Source organism: Gracilinanus agilis, chromosome 4 (genome assembly GCF_016433145.1).
Source record: "Gracilinanus agilis isolate LMUSP501 chromosome 4, AgileGrace, whole genome shotgun sequence".
NCBI classification, from domain to species: Eukaryota; Metazoa; Chordata; class Mammalia; order Didelphimorphia; family Didelphidae; genus Gracilinanus; species Gracilinanus agilis.
In genome coordinates, this window is record NC_058133.1 from 125,106,958 (window position 1) to 125,131,701 (window position 24,744).

General features: G+C 33.4%; 1 protein-coding gene across 1 annotated transcript in view; it reads left to right on the plus strand.

Moving 5' to 3' along the window:
- Nucleotides 1-24,744, plus strand: part of SPATA17 (spermatogenesis associated 17) — a 273,537-nt gene that overhangs the window by 85,927 nt on the left and 162,866 nt on the right. Inside the window, exons 4-5 of the mRNA XM_044674960.1 lie at nt 7,546-7,596; nt 18,759-18,862. Of these exons, the coding sequence (XP_044530895.1) occupies nt 7,546-7,596; nt 18,759-18,862 (155 nt within the window). The remainder of the gene's footprint in view (nt 1-7,545; nt 7,597-18,758; nt 18,863-24,744) is intronic.

Sequence of the window (24,744 nt, forward strand, 5' to 3'; positions counted from 1 at the left end):
GGAAAGCTGGATGAACTTGGAACCATTAGAATTTGGATACACTGCTACTCCACCAGAGGCAACAAAGCTTCAGAATAGGAATGAGCCCAGGCCAAGCCACTCAACACAGATAAAGAAGGCAGAGAGGGTAGAGTGGGGGACTGTTCCAGCTTAAGCCACTCAACAGGAACAGTGAAGGCAGAGAGCAGGAACCTACATACCACAATGTATGTGCAACAAAATGCCTGAGGTAACAGACCCCAGAGCAGAGGATCTGCCCAGTCCAAGGCACTTGGTACCTGGCAGTGAAGTAGTAAAGGAAGAAGAAGAAATTAAAACTATCTATAGTCATATAACAAGATACCCCAATCAATACTGATTAGAGAAATGCAAATTAAAACAACTCTGAGATACCACCTTATACCTATCAGAGTAGCTATTATGACCAAAAAGGAAAATGATAAGTGTTAGAGGGGATGTGGGAAAAACTGGGACACTAATATACCATTGGTGGAACTGTGAATGGATACAATCATTTTAGAGATCAATATGGAAACAAAGAGCAATAAAACTACTATATTCTAAAATATTTGTTGTGGCAAAGAACTGGCAATTGAAGATAATGTCCTTCAATTGGGAAATAGCTAAATGTAATGGCATACGTTTATGATAGAATATTTCTGTGCTAAGAAATTTTGAACATGTTAATTCTGCAGAAATATGGAAAGACCTATATAAAATTATGAATGAAAAGAACAGAATCAAAAGAATATTGTATACAGTAAAAAAAATTAGCAACCAAAAAGTTTGAAGAATGACTTGTCAATGTTCTCCATAGAAAGAACTACTTAATAGAAATAAGTAAGGTATAGTTTTATATATACTTTTTTTGTCAAATAATGCCTTCTCTGATGGGGGAAGAGGAGGCAGGGAGGGAGTTAAATGAATATTCAAATGTACAAACAAATAAATTTTAAAAGAGATAATCTTGCTAAAAGGCAACATAGAGGATTCTGGGAAGATGGCAGCTTAGACGGAGCAAAATTTCAGACCTCCATACACTTCCACACTAAGATAAAAAGAATACTTTGAGGGGAAAGAAAACCAAATGTAACAACAGAACAGAAGTGGGGGATCCTGCTGCTGAACAGCTCAAGAGGTATGCCAAGAAAAAGGCCTGAATTCTTGAACTGTTGGATTTGAGGGTAAGGAAGACCCCAGGACCCACCCACTCTTCTTCCCATGTGCTGTGCTGAGTTTCCAGTGGCTCCTGAAATCTCTGGGTGGGCAAACACACTGGTCTGGAGAGAGGGCCTTCCTGGCACAGCTGAGCCAGGCTCAGGGTGCTGAACATATACTGAGGGGAGCCAGCAAGTGGAGAAACACAGAAAGGGCACCATAGATACAATGAAAATGCTTGATCTTGCCCTCCCCTTCACTTGGAGGTTTTAGCCTCAGGGCACATTAAGTTCTACAGATCAACTGTACTCTGACTTAATCCCATCAATAGGACAGATAAGAAGTCTTCAGAGGGCAGGGAAACTCCAACACCCCTCACCCATAGACTGCAGAGAAAGTAGCTACAAACTTCTCTTGCCAGCTGGGGAAAATGTTACATCAAAGCTCATTAAAACCATCTGCTTAATCTAATCAACCTGCAGAGCAGAGAAAGTGCTCATTCAGAACAAAATAGTCCAAATCCAGAGTTTCAGTAAATAACCACAGAAGCAAGATTATAGCCAATTACAGGAGGGAAAGAAGGAAAAAATATGAGTAAACAACAGAAAAAGAAAAAAGAAATTACAATTGACAGCTTCTTTCCAGGAAGTGAACAAAGAGCAAATGAAATAGAAGATCAAGGACTCCAGGTAAAATCACAGAAACTCCAGCAAACTGGACACAGACTTTGGAAGAACTCAAAATACAATTAAAAAACAATTAAGAGAGGCTGAAGACAACTGGGAAAGGAAAATGCATGAACTAAGACAAGAAAATAGTGTCATGAAAGCCAAAATTGACCAGCTTGAAAACGAGGGAAAGAAAGTGAAAGATGACCTACAAAGAAAATCAAACCAGAAAGAGGATGACCAAAAATCTAGAAAAAAATTCAGTCTTAAAAAGTTAGAATTCAACAACTAGAAGCAAATGACTTCACAGGGCAGCAAGAATCAATAAAACATAATCAAAAGAATGAAAAAATTGAGGAAAATATGAAACACCTTATTGGCAGAACCTCAGATTTGGAAAACATATTGTGGAGACAACTTAAGAATTATTGGTCTACCAGAACATCATGACAAAAGCAAAACCTGGACATTATCCTCAGGAAATTATCCAAGAAAACTGCCCTGACATTCTCGAACAAGAGGGTAAAGTGGAGATTGAAAGAATCCATACATCACCTCCTACATTTAATCAACAAATGAAAACTCCCAGAAATATTATAGTCAAATTCAAAAACTACAAGACCAAGGAAAATATATTACAAGCAGCTAAGAAGAAGTCATTCACATACCAGGGAACCACAGTTAGGATAACACAGGATCTGGCTGCATCTACATTGAAGGACCAGAATGCATGGAATATAATATTCTGGAAAGCAAGGGAACTGGATCTACAAGCAAGAATCAACTATCCACCAAAACTAACTATATTCTTGCAGGGGAAAGTATGGTCATTTAATAAAATTGAAGAATTGAAAGCATTCATAAAGAAAAGGCTGGACATAAACAGAAAATTTATGATTATAACTATCAATTAGAGTGGCATCAGTTCACCTATAAAACTGGAGCAAATAGCAGAGTGGATTAGAAACCAAAATTCTGCTATATGTTATCTACAAGAAACACATATGAGACAGGCAAACATGCATAGGGTAAAAATAAATGGCTGGAGCAAAATTTATTGGGCTTCAACTGAGAAAAAGAAGGCAAGAGTCACAATCATGATATCTGACAAATTCAAAGTAAAAATAGATCTGGTGAAAAGAGATAGGGAAGGTAATTACAACCTGATAAAAGACAGTATAGACAATGAAGAAACATCAGTACTCAACATGTATGCACCAAAATGATATAGCAACCAAATTTCTAAAGGAGAAACTTGCAGAGCTCAAGGAAGAAAAACTATACTGGTGGGAGACCTGAACCTTCCCCTATCAGATCTACATAAATCAAACCAAAAAATAAATAAGAAAGGTAAGTGAAGTGAATGAAACCCTAGAAAAATTAGAGTTAATTGATATGTGGAGAAAAATAAATGGGGACAAAAAAGAATACACCTTCTTTTTAGCAGCACATGGTACATTCACAAAGATTGACCATGTACTAGGGCATAGAAACATGGCAAACAAATCACAAAAGAGCAGAAATAACAAATACAACATTTTCAGATCATAATGCAATGAAAATAAAAATTAGTAAAGGTACATGGATAGGCAAATCAGAAATTGATTGGAAACTAAATAATATGATTCTCAAAAATCATTTAAAGAACAAAATCATAGAAACAATTGATAATTTCATTGAAAAGAAGGACAATGATGAGACATCCTACCAAAATATGTGAGATGCAGCCAAAGCAGTAATCAGGGGAAAATTTATATCCCTGAGTGCATATATTAACAAATTAGGGAAGGCAAAGATATTAGGCATGGAAATCAAAAAAACTAGAAAGTGAAGAAATTAAAAATCACCAGATGAAAACTAAATAAGAAATACTAAAAATCAAAGGAAAAATTAACAAAATTGAAAGTAAAAGAACTATTGAATTAATAAATAAGGCTAGAAGCTGATACTTTGAAAAAAATAGAACTGACAAAGTACTGGTCAATCTAATAAAAAAAGGAAAGAAGGAAACCAAATTATCAGTAACAAAGATGAAAAGGGAGACCTCACCTGTAATGAAGAAGAAATCAAGGCAATCATTAAAAATATTTTACTCAATTATATGGCAATAAATATAGCAATCTAGATGATATGGATGAATATTTACAAATATATAAATTGTCTAGATTAACAGCAGAAAAAATAGAATACTTAAATAATCCAATATCAGAAAAAGAAATTGAACAAACCATTAAAGAACTCCAGAGAAAAAATTCCCAGGACCAGATGGATTCACAAGTGAATTCTATCAAACATTTTAAGAACAACTAATCCCTATATTATACAAACTATTTGGCAAAATAAGCAAAGAAAGAGTTCTACCAAATTCCTTTTATGACATAAATATGATACTGATCCCAAAGCCAGGTAGATCAAAAACAGAGAAAGAAAACTACAGACTAATCTCCTTAATGAACATAGAAGCAAAAATCTGAAATAAAATTCTAGCAACAAGACTATAGCAAGTTATCACGAGAATTATTCGCTATGACCAGGTGGGATTTATACCAGGAATACAAGGATGATTCAATATTAGGAAAACCATCCTCATAATTGACCATATCAACAAGCAAACAAACAAAAATCACATGATTATCTCAATAGATGCTGAAAAAGCCTTTGACAAAATATAGCACCCATTCCTATTGAAAAAACTAGAAAGTACAGGAATAGAAGGGCCTTTCCTAAAAATAGTAAACAGTATATATCTAAAACCATCAACAAGCATCATCTGCAATGGAGATAAATTAGAAGCATTCCCAATAAGATTAGGAGTGAAGCGAGCATGCCCATTATCACCTCTTTTATTCAGTATTGTACTAGAAATGCTAGCAGTAGCAATAAGAGAAAAAGAAATAGAAGGGATTCAAGTAGGCAATGAGGAAACTAAACTATCACTCTTTGTTGATGATATGATGGTTTACTTAAAGAACTCCAGAAAATAAACTAAAAGGCTACTGGAAATGATTAACAACTTTAATAAAGTTGCAGGATACAAAATAAACCCACATAAATCATCAGCATTTCTATATATTTCCAACAAAACTCAGCAGCAGGAGTTAGAAAGAGAAACTCCATTTAAAATCACTCTAGACAATATAAAATATTTAGGAATCTATCTGCCAAGACAAACACAGGAATTATATGAACACAACTATAAAACACTTTTTATACAATTAAAACTACATGTAAACAATTGGAAAAACATTAATTGCTCCTGTGTGGGACAAGCTAATATAATAAAAATGACAATCCTACTCAAATTAAGCTTCTAGTAAGAGGATGAGCATTAGTACTAAATTGCCTAGGGAAGGGATGAATCTTCACAAGTTGAAACAGGTCAAAGCTTCCAAAGCTTCCTTTCATCAATGAGATCATGTCTTATTATATGTCTCCTGTACTATCACTTGGTAAGACCAGAAAACTTAGGGAGACTCAATCTCAAAATGAAAAGTATGAGATACTGAACATAAGAATTATATTTTAACTATAAATTCTAAGATGAATTGTGCATGGTATAATGGAAGTTAAGAACTTGTTTCAAATCCCAGTTTCACCTTAACCTCTATGAACCTCAATTTCTTCAACTATATAATGGGGGTTGTAATAGTTGCATAAACTGTCTCAGAGGATTATTGTGAGGAAAATGCTTCAAGTATTACATAAGTGCAAGTTATTACGTTTTTACCAGAGGGAAGAAGGGAAATGTAGTTATTACTTGTCTTTCCTGCCTTCTCTTCCCTAGAATTAAGTTTTTGATGCAGTTTTCGAATGCTTCAGAAGGAATATACCTTATTTATTCTCTTTTTTCCTTTTATTCAAGAATTGTTACTGGAATGGTGAATGTATGATTCCCTACTTATCAGAACAATTCACTGATATCTTATTCAGTAAAGTTAATAGATATTTTCCCTCAAAGAAACCTTCATTCCAAGGCATCTGTACTAAAGAACTATATGGAGATATTTCTTTAACTCTGTGATGGTACTGGGTGATACTAGAAGGCTATACTGAAATAAAATTTCCTTTTCAACTTCAGAGCACAAGAAAAATCAGAGTTCCAAAGTCTCAAGGTCATATATCTTTTAATTCTTAGTAGTATAGAATACAAGAGCATTTTATACTTTTCAGAATTGAAGAGCTTTCATTGTTTGGATATTTGCATTTAAAGCACAAAAAAGAAGAAGAATATCCCATCTTAACATACACACACAGACATAGACACCAATTTGACTTACTGGAATTTAAGTTAGTTCTAGTGAGAAGGGCAAGAAACGAAAGTTCATGCTTTTAATTTTTTAAATCACATTATGCAACTCTAAAAGTACATATGATCACAGATTTTCAGCAAGCTTCTCCTTTAAAAAAAACTCACATTTTATCATGTTGTTGTAATATTGGTAGAAGTAATACAAAATTAAAGGAACTATTTTAAATTCACCTTAATTAAGCTACAAGAATTATGCTTTGCTTGATGTAATGAAAAAAGAGAATTTAAAATGAAGTAGCATTATTGTGTTCATTTGTAAATAACATATTGCAGCCAACTGTTTCTTAATTGCCCAGACTGTTGATAAATAATCCAGTCCTGCTGCTCTCCACAGACAATTTGCTTTCGATCAGACCAGGCAATTCAAATAGCACTAATTAGAGTGAAACCCTTTTATAGTGAATTCTTGTTTCCTACAGCAGAGCACCCCATACAAAAATTGAAGTATTCCCCTTCTGATTATTTCTAGATACCTAAGACAGCCTGTTAAATTTGTTGGGTGAGAAGAAACTGAATGAATAAAAATGGATAAAATTGCATATAGCATTAAAAAGGACATACAGAAGAGTTTAACTTATGTCTTCTTATGATACAGTTGTGAATTATGTTAATTTAATATCTGTAATTAGAAGGTAGAACAGATGTTTAGACTTAGTTTAAAGATATGTGACCATTAGAAAAACTTATGTTACCAAATGAATATTCACAGTATCAATGATTTTTTTACACTAGTAAAGAAATCTGACTTTACTAGAAAGAAACTAAGACTTTAGGAAGTGTTCTATATCAGAGGATTCACTATAACATGATATCATTGTATTTATGATTTTATGGTGTTAAAATGAATATTAAATGAAACAAAATTCCCGAGGATTACTCAGGAGGCAGCTAAGTACATAACATTTTGTACAGATGGTTGGAAGGCACAATTTTGCTCCATCACTGCATCCGTATCCTTGAACGATTTCGACTGAAGACAGCATTTCTTTGAATTTTTCATTAAACCAGACGTCTTGAAATATGAATTCCTTTTATGTTTCTGTGAGTTTTGGCTAAAAGAACCCCAGTGAATAAATCATACAATACTACATGTCACCAGCACTTGTGAATATTTCTGCTTTGTTATTCTATTCTCAGTAGAGCACCATTGATTATCAAACTCAGCGGAGAGCATTTTATGATCATATATCTCCATTAGCTCCTAGTTTGACTACCATAGATTTTTCTGGTTAAGCCTGCATTATGTATTAGGAAGCCTATCTCTTCAATACAAAGTTTGATTTTATTCTTTCTAAGCCTAGAACTCTTATTATGTATTATGTATAAAGATTCTTATCTTTTATATGTAAAAATAAGAGCACTGTCTTTGTGTAACTGAAATGTATGCCATCTTTTTTTCTTGATTCACAGACAGCATATTTGACTATGAAGATGAATTTCTACAATGAAATGGCTGTCAGGGTAAATATTTCTTCACTTGTTAAACAAATGAAAAGTCAATTGTGCTCTGAATTTGCTTTTAATAAAATGAGCAAACCAGAATAATATAAACTTGATTGATATGCTGATGGTAAGGAGAGGAAATATCATATAGTTAAAAAGTTAAAGTTATAGCAAATATTCTGAGCACTATTAAAAATTATGGCAAGATATAAAACACATAAGATATTTGTTTTAATATGTTGCGTTTCTAATATGTATCGAGAGGAATGCCCTGTATATGAGAATTAGAACTTCTTTTAATAGAAGAAATGGAAGGATCCTCAAAGGCTAAATAGGCTCCAAATTCTGCACAATATATGTCCCTTTCAAAATATTCCTGGAAAATATCATTCAGCTTGATTATTTCTAATAGCAAAAAACACATTATTGCAAGAGGCAACCCATTCCGCTTTTTAGACAGTTCTAATTGCTTACTTGTTCTTTCTTATACTGAACTCAACCTCATGGCCTATAACTGATATCACCCAGAATAAAAATTATCCCTCTCTCACATGATAACTTCACATATTTGAAAAAAGTTAACTTCATTTATGCTTCTGTTCTCTAAGTTAAATATTTTCAGTTCCTTCAACTTTTAGGTATGTGGCAGAATTTCAGGTCCCTTTACTATCCTGGTTAGCCTCCACTGGCCATGCTATAATCATTCAATGTACTTCTAAAAATGTGGAGCCTAGAACTGAATGCAATAATCCAGAAGTTATTAAACAAGGGCCAGTTGACAGTGGAACTCTCTTTTCCTGGATCACCCAATAAAAATCTGTTATTATTTGGAATGGTATTGAAGTGACTTTTCTCAAAGGCATGTTTTCTCAATTGATGAGAAAAGGCTCTGCTGGGCCTTACCAAAATGAAAGACTTTGTTTGGGCTCAACAGATGGTCTTCATGTTTTTCATTGGAGGAATAGTTCAAGTTCAGTAGGTTCATTACAAGTTTGGCTACATGATATTGAACTTTGACTACAGCAACTCATAAAAAACAGTTTGAAAACATATAAGAGTATCCTCTGCTTAACAGTATTGATCAACTAAATACAATGATCACAAGTATTCATGGTCTGGATATTAGCTTTATTTTTATAATATATCATGCATTTAACTTAATTGAAACTCTTGGTGCACTGATTTGACACTACTTTTCTTTAGAATAAGAAGTGCTTTGCATAATGCCTGGCACCTAAAAAGGTGTATAGTAAATGTTTATTCCATCCATCTATCCATTTTCCTTTGTATCTTCCCCATGACTAGTAAATAAGAAAAAAAAATATAGAATCTAAGGTAAGTGGCAAGGAATTAAAATTAACCAGCAAATATTCTTACTACTTATTTTTCAAAATGACCTAATCCAGTACTTTTAAGTTTTAGTCATGGCATCAGGATGTTAGAGTAGTGTTTATATCAGCATAGATTATCCTGGGTTACTTAGTATGGATATAAGAATATCATAGAGATCCTGCTCCCTTTGCTATTGTTGTTGAGGTCTAGATTGTATCCAAAAATTCTTGGGCCCAGAAAGCCCTACTTCTCAAGAAGTAGAGCTTCAAGATACTCAGATCAGATTGCTCTCCATCTCCCAAGGTTTCTTCCAGTTATTTCTTCCATCCTTACTTTTTATGGAAATTTTTTTCTTGTGAGAGTTCCTCAGAAGCTCTTTTAAACTTCTGATGATGTTTTATTTCATAGGATCATTGGGGAACAGATGTAGTCTGGTAAGGGCTTTAGAAGTCATCTAGTTTAATGTTCTTACTGTATAGAGCCCTAGATAAGGAAACAGAGGCCTAAAAAGATGAATTGACTTACTTGAAAGGTCACCATTAGAAAGTAGAAGGCTTTGTACTACATAATTTTCTGACCTAAAGTAAGACGAAACAAACATTAAAGTTATTTGATATAGTCAATAATATGGTATTTCTAAGAGCTGTTCCAAATGCTTGTTTCACTCCTCTCTCTTGATTTTTTTTCTGTACTAATTGAGATAGTTGCACTTAGATGGTGACATAAATGATTTGTGGGTTAAACCTTTCAAAAAGAAAAGCATGTGAATATATGAAAGTGTCAGAAAAAACATAGGAAAAACAACTCTTTCATGTTCAAATGAAAATAAAAGCTCACACTTTTTATAGCAAAGGATTTTAATAAACCCAGCATAAGGATTATCACAATGCAGACTGCATAATTTGTATTAAGGAGCTCAATATCAAAAAATCAGAGGTAGGACCTAGAACGTCATAAAGCAAAAATATAGCTATAAACTTGTACATTCATTGGGAATGTTAACATTATGGTCCAAATTATATAAAATGGACATAAACTTACAGTGCCTGCGTACACTACTAGAAATAGGGGATAAGAGAAAGTACGGTTGACATAGAATCAGCAAACCTGGATTCAAATCTCAGAGCTGCTGCATAATATTTGGGTGGCCTTTGGCAAGTCATTTAGCCTACTGGAGGCTACTTTCATTCATCTGAAAAATTAGGAAACTGTACTATATGATCCTTAATATTCATTATAATTTTAAACCCTATATTCCTATGACAGCACAAGGGATCTCCTTGTACTTAAAAAGTGTAAATGCAGCAAATAAAACTCTAATGTGTTATTAATTTGAGATGTCTAAAACTAATATCTTTGCTACATAAAACACTAAGTACTAAGTCAAAGAAGGAAGTAAGAAGGCAGGGAGAGAAAAAAAAGGGAGAGAAGGGGAGAGGGAGAAAAGAAATCTTAATTTTTCTAAATCTATCTTGATCCTTTGTTCCTGGTTTTAACCTTGTACTTGCTGTTGTAAATATTAGTTGTTATTGCCAAAGAGTAATTTTCTACTTAATTTAGCATTAAGGAGTATTCTTTTTGCTTTCAGTTGAGTTATTGACAATGGATTTTCAGCAACAAAACTAAAATCAGTGAGGATGGAAATCTTTCAATGAGCAGATGGCTTTTGGTGTATCAAGGTTTTGCCATTTATTTTAGTGCTTAAAATAAACATTATTTATAAGACCACTTACATTTTGATGTTACTTAATGAGGAATATGCATCATTGATTTGACTAGCTTAAGAGGTCATTTAGAACTTGCCCGTTAACAAGCTGTAATCTGCTGAGCACACAATGACTTTGTTTAAAATTATCTATTCAGTGCTGATCAATGATAATAATTGTTTTATACCAATCACTTTTGAAAGTTGCTAATTACTTTGAAGGGCAAGCACACTAGTCATTTTTTGGAAGTACTAACTCATTCACCTTGGAATAAAAAAATACGACTGTTAAAATTTGCACTGTCTTGCAGAAGCAAAATTTACATTCATGTGTTGACAAAAACTCTTGAATATCAATGGTACAAGAACAAGTATTGGAAATACAAGAAGCCATATGCTCTTCAAAAATAAAGTGTAGTTGAAGTTTTGTCATAAGGGAGCTTTTTATTACAATATTACTTCAGGTTAGATCTTGTTAGATAGATTAGGTCTTCTGAAACACAGCAAATAATAGTGCTGATTAGCTCCATTAATGACTCTTCAAAAAAAGATGTTTTTTTTATTGTTGCCTTTGTTTTCTTAAAATTTATAAATCTTATGAAACAGAACCATCATCATACAAAGCTACTGAAGCTCAGAATTCTCTACATACAGCTTTTTTTGGCCTTGAAGAATTAAAGAGAAACAGGAAAGCCTTAAGCCAAGTTTTGAAGTTTTCTTCTGTATTCTTCCAACTTCTTTTTCTACGCTTTTACTCCCCACATCATCATTCTTGATTTTAAAGTCATATGACCCCTTATCCCCCTTCACTTGTTCCATATAATAACAAAAAATCATTTTATGCCCTTTTCACTTGAGGATTTCCTGATTGCATTTTAATGTGGGTGAATTTCTGCCTCCATTCTGACTTTCTAATACTATTTAGTTCTATTTTTCTGAATTCTACCATCCTAGCAAAACTGGACTGTTAGATGTTTCCTGGGTCCCATATGCTGTCTTCCACCTCTATGCACACAGATATATAAAGGGACAGATGTTCTCAATACTTGAAGTACACTTCTTCATCTTTTGCTTTTAGAATCCTTATTTTCCTTCAAACCTCACAGGTGTTTCCTCCTCTATTTAGCTTTCCTTGATCCCCTCAGGTGAAAATGTTCACTCTTTCTTCATATTTTCCTAGAAGACCTTCCAGATTTTTCCTTTGCCTCCATCTTTCTCTAACTTGTCTCTTATGTATTTTATTCTTCAATTAGGTTTCTTGAAAGTAAGGACTTTCTTTTCCTAGGCCTTTCTGTTAACAGATGTTTAAACAAATAAAATTACATAAATGTTTGTTAAGAATTAATGTTTTTCATTCCATTAATTTTATCTTTATATAAAATTTTATTAGAGTAATCCATACAAGGCATTCTTTATGGGAGTATTAGAAGACAACAAATGAAGTTTTGAAAGTAATTTCCACAGCATATATCTTTATATATATGATCTGCCGTGGAAAATCCCTTTCACGCAATTGATTAAAATAGAGAATTTAACATCTCACTGTAGAAAATATTATACCTCATTGTTATTATTGATAAATTTTGCTATTAAAAAGTATTTTATTCAGTAGTATGATATCTTGGAAGCTTTCAAACATGTATATACCATCAATATGCCAAAATTATACAAAATTCATTGAAAGATTTAACAACCAAGATTACTTTATTCATTTACTCTTTTCAAAAATATTAAGCGAGTCATAAAATGATGAGATATTTGTTCTTATCTCAACGGGTGTATAGTTGATCCTGCAAGTTAAAGGATTCTCTATGGGTGTTGAGGCACGCTAGATATTGATGTTTGTAGCTATCATGATTGTGTCAAGTCTTGGAATACTATGGATCCTACAAAATAAGATCCATGATCACTCAAAAGACTTTGACCTAAATCTCTAAGAAAAGGAAAAAAAAGCAAAAGGATGAAGAATATTTATTGCACAGATTATTATACTTGCATATAACACACATTCAGTTCTTTCTACTCACACTGTGATCACCTCAGTTGAGGTCCCAATCATTAACTTCTCACCTGTATTCAACTGGATTGCAGGAGCCTCTTACTGTGTAACATGATAATAATAGAAACATTGAGAAATCAGTGTAATGTCATCTTTACTATGAAAATTAAAGGATGCCACATTCATATAACAAAGATGCATAGATAACATATATTTTATATGATATTTATATGTTTACAAAGACATAATTATGTAGTCTAGGCTATGTTACATATAATCACATGTACATGTGTATAAATTATACATGTGTGTATATATGGCTCATTTTCTGGTTGTAGTATATACATGTAAGTGACATTCAGAAATACTAAAATATTCTAATAGATTGATGATCCTATCAATGTGGGTATCCCTTACCCACAGATTATAAAGGCAGATCATTACCTATTTATGACTGTCAATTTTGCATAAGTCTTGTTCATGCACTCAGATGAGATTATTTCAGGATTATTATTCAAAATTTAGGGATTTTCCTTATGTTTTTTTAACATAATAGATATAGTAGTGTAGTACATAGTCTATCTCATCAATTTATTATGCTTTCTATCTGAAGAGCCCATATTCATTTCAGTTAATATATTTCTTTGGTGACATTCTTTTCACTACTTCATCTAAATAATCACATAAAACTATACATTTACATGCATATATCTATATCTGTATAGAAGGAGAGAAAGGAAGAGGAGAGGAGGAGGAGAAAAAGGAAGAGGAAGAGGAAGAAGAAAAGATCTAGGACAGACACTACAAATGGACAGTAAACTGGGTACAAAAGTAAGAAGGATGAGATGGACTCTTATTGCCTTTGAGAATCTACAGTGTTTCTAATGACCCCAAGCCTCTGCCTCTCTTTGAAACAAAGATCTATATTTTTTAATATCAATATTGTTCTCGGGATGTTTGCATGATTGCATTCTGTGAAGAATTGAATTTGAAAATCACCTCAATGCCAATGGAGACTACCATAATGAGCATGAACAGGCTGAAATGCATTAAAATCAAGGTATTCAGAAGTGATGGAAAGGATGTCATCATATATAGAAATATATAATCTAAAAAGAATATAGACTACTTGTGTAATAGGAGTGAAGGATAACTGATGGACAGTCCATGTTCTACTGCCACCCCTATTATATCAAGAGAATTCCAGCCAATTTTTCATTTCCACCAGCGGCTTTGCTTGGTTTTCACTCCACAAATATGCCTTTCCCAGAATAAATTGTTTACCAGAAATCTCATCATGGAGATTGCTTTAACTTTGGTATTGGACGCCTCAGTACCTTCTTTTGCCTCTCTTCTCTGGCTGGAGGGCTGAAGGATGAGTGGTAAAACTATCAGAACTATCAAAACTTCCCTTTATAAAGGCTTTAGAATTTCCAGCCATCTCTTCATTTCCCATAAGCTATTCTGCTTGGTTTCAACTCAATATGCTTCCAATTATTTTCATAGCTATGCCTTCATGTTTGACATTTGAAAATCTGTTCTAAGGAGATATTAGGTTTGGAGGAACCTGTATTTAGAGTTATCGGAGAGAGGTGGTATCTTATGTATTTTATTCTTGGAACCACACCAAACTCTTATAGATGAGCTTTGCTTTATCTTGCTTATTACCAATCCTGTACACTACTTCTGAATTATTTTCAAACTAGGCCATCACATCTACCCCACCTCCCTCTTCATTTCCTTTATGTATTGTCTTGCCCCATTAGAATATAAATTCCTTGAGTGCAGATATTGTCAGGCCTGGTTTTTTTTTATTCTCAGCACTTTGTGCTATGCCTGGCACATGAGTGCTTAATAAATAACTGTGCACTATCTTTCTCTCTTGGTAGTTTCCATCAGTTTCCATGGATAAATTCAGTTATCATCTCAGTATTGATCTTACTTATATTTACATATCCAGGCCCACATCTCTCAAGTTCCAGTTCCAGTCTCACAAGTCCAATAAGTCAAATCAGCAACACTTATTAGGTTGCACTACTTACCAGGCATTGAGTGAATCTCAGTTCTTCCAGTTGGATTTCTCACTCTACCCAGGTGCTTTGATTATGAAGAAACATTGCTCTCAATTTCATCACTCTGGTTTATGCTTGCTTGCTCTCACCTGGCCAAGGATTGACCTGTATTTCTCCTGGTGCCAGGGCTCATGTAGAACTACACTCTTGACATGTGACAAAACTACCTGACACCCAATGAGCAGTAAGAGTATGGCTTCCTTTTAGAAGCACATTTTTTATTCAAATGAAAGCCATTATCTTGTTCAGGCAACAAGTGAATTCAGTAGCCTTGAATCTAAGCATTTTCTCAGGCTCTCCCTCATTCATCCAGAAGACTTTTTTTTTTTACTGACTGGGGAGAATACTTCTCAGGATTTATGACCCAGTAAACTTCAGATCTAGTAAGTGTCTATTTATGTGCCAAGCACTGTGCTAAGTAATGAAAATACAAGTTTATATAAAAAACAACAACAATCCTTGCCCTGAAGGAGCTTACAGTCTAATGAAGGAAGACCACACTAAAGAAAGCTGAAAAGCTGAGGGGAAGGTGTCTAGGTCAAGTAATATGGTGGAAAAAAATAAAAAGAATTTTGAAATGAGTGCAGTCTGGTGGGAAAAGATGTCTGTCCTGTTTTTGTCCTTAAATAAAGGATGTGTTGCTTCCCTACATCAGGGGGAAGAAATAGTAAAAATGATGTTCATAGTTAATACTGCCATCCTTTCACAATTTTTCCCTAGTACTTTTTATTTTTTTAAATATTTTTTCCAGATTACATGTAGATACAATTTTAATGACCATTTTTTGACATTTTGGAATTTATGTTCTCTCCCTCTTTCACATTCCCTCTCTTTTCCCCAAGAAGGCAGGTAATATGATAGAGGTTGTATATGTGCTAACATGACAAATAATTCTAGGTTCATCATTGTTGTGAAAGAAGATACATAAAGATTATACTAGAGAAAAATTAATGGAGAAAATAAAGTGTAATCATTTTCTTCCATTTTATGGCTGAGTTCATCCTACTCACATTCACAGTCATGATTCTCACCTGTGTATTCCCCATCATTTTGATTTCCTCTCCTAGTCCTGCCCATTCTTCTTTCAGTATTTCCTTCTACACCAGGGTTTTGCTTTTAATAAGTGTCCATAATCCCCACCTTTATTTAACTTCCCTTTCCACCCACTTCCTTCTTATTACCCTCTGATTTTTCTTTAGGGTCAATTAAATTCCCTTCCCCCTCTCTTTCCCTCCATTTTTATACTCTCCACCCCACTCCCCCCTTAGTTTTTCCTCTCTTAACTTTCCTGTAAGGTAAGATATATTTTGATACCCCAGTGTATCTAGATGCTCTTCCTTCTAAGAATTGATTCCACTGAGAATAAGGTGTAGGTATTGCACACTCTTCCTCTCTTTCTTATAATAATATTCTTCCCCTCCCTCTCCCATGTGCCTCTTTATTTGGTATAGATTATACTATTTTTCTTATTCCTTCAAGATTCTCTTGGTTACATCTTCTATTCCCCTCCCCCCTTTTTTGCATATCATCTTAAATCACTTAGTATCCCAATCTCTACCTGTGAATAATTCTTCTGACTACTATAATAATGAATATAATTTTTGATAGTTACAAATAAAATTTTTCCACATAGGAATATAAACAATTTGACCTTATTGAAGCCCTTAAAATTTTTTTTACCCCTCTCTTTCTTATTTACCTTTTCATCTTTCTCTTGATTTTTATACTTAGTCATTACATTTTCCATTTAGTTCTGGTCTTTTCTTTATAAGTACTTGGAACTCTTCTATTTTGTTAAATGCCCCCACCTTCTTCTGGAAGTATATAGTCAGTTTTGATGGGTAGGTGATCCTTGATTGTAGACCCAATTCTTTTGACTTTCTGAATATCATATTCCAAGCCTTGTGGTCCCTTAGTGTGGAGGTTTCCAGATCCTGTGTAATCCTGATTGGTGCTCCTTGGTATCTGAATTGTCTCTTTCTGGCTTCTTGTAATATTTTCTCCTTAGCTTGGAAATTCTTGAATTTGCCAATTACTTTCCTGGTGGTTGTCTTTTGAGGACTTAAAGTAGAGGGTGATCTATGGACCCTTTCAATGTCTGTTTTGCCCTTTTGTTGAAGAGCATCAGGACAGTTTTCTTGGATAATTTCTTGTAGTATGATGTCAAGATTTCTGTTTATTTCTAGATTTTGAGGTAGACCTATGATCCTCAAATTGTCTCTTCTAGACTGGTTTTCCAGGTCAGTCATTTTCTCAATGAGATATTTCATGTTTCCTTCTATTTTGTAACTCTTTTGACTTTCCTTTATTAATTCTTGCTGTCTTGTGAGATCATTAGCTTCTGCTTGCCCAATTCTGGTCTTTAAAGACTGGTTTTTGAGCTATGATATTTTGATTTTCCATTTCACTTTGGTCTATCCTGCTTTTTTATAGTTCCCAGCTGTTCAATTCTGATCTTCCATTTGCTTATCAATTTCTGGGCTTCTTTTTCCAAGTGGGAGTTTCTGTATTTTAAACTGTTACTTTCTTTTTTAATTATTTCACTTTTCTTGCCAAGTTTCTTCTATTTTTTTTTTTAATTTTTTTAAACCCTTAACTTCTGTGTATTGACTCATAGGTGGAAGAGTGGTAAGGGTAGGCAATGGGGGTCAAGTGACTTGCCCAGGGATACGCAGCTGGGAAGTGGCTGAGGCCGGATTTGAACCTAGGACCTCCCGTCTCTAGGCCTGGCTCTCAATCCACTGAGCTACCCAGCTGCCCCCCTCTTCTATCTTTTTAATTTGGTTCATAATCTCAAATCTGAACTCCTCAAGTGCTTGTAACCAATTTCTATTTTTTGGCAGGTTTGGATGTGTTTACTTGTTTGCTTTCTTCTGCTGTCTCCTCTGTGGTCTGCAATTTTTCTGCATAAAAATTATCTAGGGCCAAGATTCTTTTCTTGTGTTTTTTGGTAGTTGTGGATTGCAGTTCTTGGGTGTTGGTGGCCATTGTTTTGTTCTTTCATGGTCAGAAGTTTGAGTGAGGAAGGTAGGAGATATTTATATTGAGGTCTAGAAAATTTTTTGCTCTGAGGCTATTTTTTAGAGTCTCTGCAGTATGTGCAGTGTGCAGCCTCTCTCTGCCCAATATACATGCCCAATCTCCACTGTTCCTCAGTCTCCTAGTATCCCAAGTCTTGCTGCTCTCAGGGGTAAGTCTGTGGTGTCCTCAGCCAGCACCTCCCCCAAAAAAAGCCTAGAGGTTGCCTCATGTTCCCTTCAACTCTGGCACCATGGGTGGAGTGGGGGAAGGGTGATGAGTTCTTGCTTTGGTGGGAGTAATTTAGCCCCCTTTTAGCATGGAAATGCCCAAACTCTGCCTACCTTCCATACTACGCCCTACAGTGGGGACCCTTTGCTCATCTGATTTTGGTTATTGTCCTTTTAAGGCATTTTATATTGGTCAGTGGAGAGGAGAGGAAAAGCTTTGGTTCTACTCTGGGGCCATCTTTACCCAGAAGTCCCTCTTTTGTTGTTTTTAATTAGGGAAGGAGAGTAGTTTAGTGGCTATAGAGACTGGTCAAGAGAACCTGAGTTAGAAGCAAGTCTCTCACATTTAGAAGCTGTGTGATTGGGCAAATCATTTAACCCCTGTTTGCCTCAGTTTCTTCATTTGAAAAATGGGGGTAATAATAGCACTTATCTTTTGGGGTTGTTATGAGGATCAAATGAAATAATAATTTAAAATTATTAAACAATGTGAAATATTTTATTTATTATTGTTATTGTCTTTACTTTCAATGATTAATTTAGGAATTTAGAATATGATAAAACATTAGAAACCTATTTTGAATGTGTAAAAATAGTAAGTATTTTTACATAAACCCACCAAATAAATCTTTGATCAAAACTAAGGTTTTGTTTTAAAATGGAAAAGTCATGATTATATTGAATATAAATTCAAACCTATTTATATACAACATAATAAATATTTGGGCTCTATTATTTGCCTTACAATATCAAATCTATAATCTATATTTTTGTATAAAATCTAAAATCTATAAAATAATAAAATCTATATTTTATATAAATAGATTCAGAAGCGATGGAGAGGATTTAAGATACGGAAATACTGCTTTAATTATTATTACTTGAAGGAATATCTGAGAGCTATTTCTGACACCAATCAAGCAATCAGGTAAGAAAAATAAATGTGAAACCTTTTCTAAAAGTAAATGATAATAGTACAATAATTTCAATATGTCCTAGCTGGTTTCAGAATTATTACCTAAATAGGAACTTCAAAAATACTAAGTATGTTTTATTTTGTTCATGAATAATTATACAATGACAAATAATGTTTTAAGTTTTGTCTTATTATGTCACCAACATGAAGATGAAATTAACATTGATATTATTAATATGTTACTAACATATTATCTAATGCTAACTTCCAAAATGTATATTTTCTGAAAAAGAATTTGGTGAATAGGTATGGGCTGTATTTTTTAATAAATAATTATTAATATTTCCAGTTTCAGACAAATCACAAGTTCTGTCTATACAGATTTCTCCTTAGTCAGATTAGTGAGTCAGAAAAGACTCCATGGCTCATGATTATTTTGATGTTATCAGGGTGACAGCACCCTTACTTAGGATCAGCTTATCCCTCATCTTTCCCTGATCTGTTTTCCTAGTCTTCCCCATATCATGTGGGTCCTGTCTTCATTATATTCATGATGATAAAAAGTTTCTTTCAGCTTGGAAAACTTACTCCTCCTGTTAGCTCCCCTGATAATATAAAGATACACATATTTTCCCTGGATCTGTGGTTTCCTTGATTTGGAGAACTACTTCCATTCATGCATGTTGGCACCTCCACTTTAACTTAACAATCACAGAGAGTTTGTCTGGAACATTGTGAAGTTAAGTCAATTGTCCATAGTCACACAGTTACTAGATATGAAAGGCAAATATTAAATCCATGTTTTTCTCACACTAATTCCAACCCCTTAGCTTCTAGACTATGCAGAATCAGATATAAATATGCAGATATGAACATACATGCACATATGCACAGTGCATGCATACATGTGTGTAACTGGGATTTTACAAAAGCCTGGGATATTTTGTGTGCTGCTGCTTTTGTGAAGGGAAAGCTAATTCTTAATTAATAAAGAATATACTGACACAGTCCTATAATGACAGAAACTGAGATGTTTTTTCTTAGTCACATTGAGAGATCATATTTTTTTCATGTTTATTTTTTATTTTCTGGTATATCCTAATTCTTATAATTTTTCTGATTTCTGTTTTCTCCTTATTTGCTATTTGTTGTAGTCATTTTTATTATTAGAATTATTAAAAAGGAGAGTGTATGCTAAGGCCACCTTGTACCTGACTTTTGTTCAGAACCAGATATGTACCCCTAAATTAGAAATATTTACAGGAGACAAATTATTCTAGTGTATTATCCCTCTTAGAAATAGGTTGGAGGCCCTTCTCTTATTGTGCATATATGTAAATATATATATATATATATATATATATATATATATGAATTGTATTATAAAAGTTTTGAATATAGAATGTGATTCAGAGATTTTCATCTTCTAACCATATCTAGCATTTAATAACTGAGATATGAAAATGACTTCATTTTAGTTGTGGTTCTAGAAATAAAATCTAAGTTTCTTCCTTTTGGTCCAGTAAATTTCTAAGACAACCAACTTATTCAGTCTCTAGTTGGAGTTTACTTATATGGCTATGAAGGAGGAAAGAGAGGGAGCAAATATTTATTAATGCTAAGTACCTACTATGCACCAAACAATATATTAAACATCTTATAAATATATTCTCATTGGAGATATGAATTCAAACTTTGCTATGAATGACTTTTAATTCAGTATAAAGAAAAATGAGAACATTGCCAATCACCTCTATCTCACAAAATCCTTAGGAGAACTAATTTTACTCCTCACAGACAGCTCATGCTAAACACATTTTGCTTTATTATAATTTTTAAAAAAGGATTTTTAAATTTTTTTAAATTTTAAAAAAGGATTCAAAAAAGGATCATTTAGATCACTAGTTTTAATATTACTAGGATTTGGAGGTTTCAGTGGCCTATAAGGTTAATTTAATTTATCAAGGTGACATGACTACCAAAGTAAGGATTTATAATACTTTTTCATGTGCTTATTGTTAGATTTGATGCCTATTCATTTACTTTGACGATTTGTCAATTGGAGAATGGCTTGACCTTTTGTAAACTTGTCCCAGTTCCTCACACATTTAGGGTATGAATGTCTCAGAGAATATCACCGTGGACTATGTAAAAAGAATATTTGTTAGGAGTGCTGTTCCCCAAGTTAAGAAGTTCTTTACAGATAATTACCCGGATTGGGAACTTCTGAGCCTGGATGAGTTAAAACAGAAAGCCAATTATGTGTTGGCACAGGAGAAAGAAAGGGGAAGTGATGAGAAAGATACCTTAATTGAAAGCCTTAGGAAGCAGTTAAGGGAGGCAAATTCTAGAGCCAATGAGAAGGAGATAAATGAAATTAAGGCAGTGGCAGCATTAAGGGCAGCAGAGAAGAAGAATAATGTCAATAATTGTAAGACCAGTGGTAATACCTATACAAGGAGTCAGAGACAGCAATCCTGTTATGTTTGTGGCCGAATTGGACATTTTGCAAGGGAGTGTAGATTTAGAAGGAGATCATATGGGCAGAGATACAACAGTAATAACAATGGATTTAATCAGTTTAATAATAATTATGGATATAGGGGAAATAACTGGAATGATGGTTTTACTTATGGAAATGGACTGCAAAATGTATTCCAATGCCAGAATGCATGCTGCCAAGGTGCTCAAGCTCCTAATTTGGCAACGATGCAGGATTACATATGGGCTGGAAACAGATCAAAATATAGCCATATTGTACAGGGGAATGTTAATAATGGTAACATGAATGCAGGGGCAGCTTTATTATGAAGGTGTGCCCAAAATTCAGAAGTGATTAATCAAGATAATGGGACTAAAGTGAATGTTGATGAAATCGTATGTGTTAAAGATAATGATAATATAATTCTGGGTAATGGAAATGGTGCACTTGTTGTTAATATTGATTTAATTGGTGATAATAAGAATTTTATTAATAATGGTGATGAGTTGATCAGTGTTAATTTAAATGAAATCAATGATAGTTTAATCAATGTGATTGATAATTTGATGAGAATTAATGATAATTTGAATGGTGTTAATGTTAAATTATCTGAATTAACTACTGGTAATAGTGTAAATAGTACTTTAACCAATGTTAATGGTAGTTTACCCACTGGTAGTAGTAATTTAACTAATGTTGGTAATTATTTTATTAAGATTGATGATGGTTTATATGGTGTTGATAATAATTTGATTAGTGTTGTAAATAGTTGTGAGAAAAAGAGAAATAGTGTTGTAAATGGTGTTAGAAGTTCTAGTAATAATAATAGTTAACATCCCTCCAATCCTCCATTACAGACCATATTTTTGTTTGTTTGTTTGTTTCATTTTGTTTTTTAAACACTTACCTTCCATCTTGGAGTCAATATTGTGTATTAGCTCCTAGGCAGAAGAGTGGTAAGGGTAGGCAATGGGGGTCAAGTTACTTGCCCAGGGTTACACAGCTGGGAAGTGTCTGAGGCCAGATTTGAAACTAGGACCTCCCATCTCTCAGTCCACTGAGCTACCCAGCTGTCCCCAAGACCATATTGTTTTGATGACCACTGACTTATGATACAGTTTAAGATCTAGTACTGTTAGGCACCCATCCTTCACATTCATTTTTTCCCATTATTTCCCTTGATATTCTTGATCTCTTGTTTTTCCTAATGAATTTTGTTTTAATTTTTTCTAAAATACCAATAAAAAACTTTATTGGTAGTTTGATAGGTATGGCACTGAATAAGTTAATTATTTTGGGTAGAATTGTCATTTTTATTATGTTAGCTCATTCTACCCATGAGTATTAATGTTTTTCCAATTATTTAGATCTAATTTTAATTGTGCGAAGTGTTTTGTAGTTGTGTTCATATAATTCCTGTGTTTGTCTTGGTAGATACCTTCCTAAATATTTTATATTATCTACAGTAATTTTAAGTGCAGTTTCTTTTTCTAACTCTTGCTGCTGAGTTTTGTTGGAAATATACAGAAATGCTGATGATTTATATGGGTTTATCTTGTACTTTGCAACTTTGCTAAAATTCTTAATTATTTTACTAGCCTTTTAGTTGATTTTCTAGGATTCTTTAAGTATACCATCATAACATCTTCAAATAATGATAGTTCAGTTTCCTCATTGCCTACTTTAATTCCTTCAATTTCTTTTTCTTCTCTAACTGCTACTGCTAGTGTTTCTAGTACAATATTAAATAATAGAGGTGATAATGGGCATCCTTGCTTCACTCCTGATCTTATTGAAAAGGGTTTTAACTTGTCCCCATTACAGATGATACTTGCTGATGGTTTAAAATATATACTCTTTATTATTTTGAAGAATGGCTCTTCTTTTCCTATACTTTCTAGTGTTTTCGATAGGAATGGGTATTATATTTTGTCAAAGGGGTTTTTTTTGCATTTATTGAGATAATCATATGATTGTTGGTTTGATTATGGATATGGTCAATTATGTGGATACTTTTCCTAATATTAAACCATCCTTGCATTCTAGGTATAAATCCCACCTGGTCATCATGAATAATGCTTGTGATAGCTTGTCTCTTTACTAGTATTTTATTTAAGATGTTTGCATCTATGTTCATTAAGGAGATTGGTCTATAGTTTTCTTTTTCTGTTTTTTGGTCTGCCTGGCTTTGGAACTAATACCATATTTGTGTCATAAAAAGAATTTGATAAGACTCCCTTTTTGCTAATTTATTCAAATTTGTATAGTATTGGGATTAATTGTTCTTTAAATGTTTGATAGAATTCACTTGTGAATCCATTTGGTCCTGGGAATTTTTTCTCAGGAGTTCTTTAATGGTTTGTTCAATTTCTTTTTCTGATATTGGATTATTTAAGTATTCTATTTTTTTGCTGTTAATCTAGACAATTTATATTTTTGTAAATATTCATCCATATCATCTAGATTGCTATATTTATTGCCATATAATTGAGTAAAATATTTTTAATGATTGCCTTGATTTCTTCTTCATTACAGGTGAGGTCTCCCATTTCATCTTTGTTACTGATAATTTGGTTTTCTTCTTTCCTTTTTTTATTAGATTGACCAGTACTTTGTCATTTCTATTTTTTTCAAAGTATCAGCTTCTGGTCTTATTTATTAATTCAATAGTTCTTTTACTTTCAATTTTGTTAATTTTTCCTTTGATTTTTAGTATTTCTAATTTAGTTTTCATCTGGCGATTTTAATTTCTTCACTTTCTAGTTTTTTGATTTGCATGCCTAATATCTTCATCCTCCCTAATTTGTTAATATATGCACGCAGGAATATAAATTTACCCCTGAGTACTGCTTTGGCTGCATCCTACATATTTTGGTAGGATGTCTCATCATTGTCCTTCTTTTCAATGAAATTATCAATTGTTTCTATGATTTGTTCCTTAACTGATTTTGGGGAATCATATTATTTAATTTCTAATTAGTTTTTGGTTTGCATCTGGCCCGTGGGCCATAGTTTGCCTATCACTGATCTAGGCAATTTATATTTTTGTAAATATTCACCTATTTCACCTAGCTTGTCTTATTTATTGCCATGTAATTGGGAAAAATAGTTCAAAATAATTATCATAATTTCCTCTTCATTAGAAGTGAGAACATCCTTTTCATCTTTTTATTTTCTTCCCTGAAAACCCTTCCCTACCAATACTGTTTATTGGCTCCAAGGTAGAAGAGTGGTAAGGGCTAGGCAATGGGGGTCAAGTGACTTGCCCAGGGTCACATAGCTAGGAAGTGTCTGAGGTCAAATTTGAACTCTAGGCCTGGCTCTCAATCCACTGAGCCACCCTTTTCATCTTTGATACTGTTAATTTGCTTCTCTTCTTTCCTTTTTTGATTAGATCAACCAGTACTTTTTC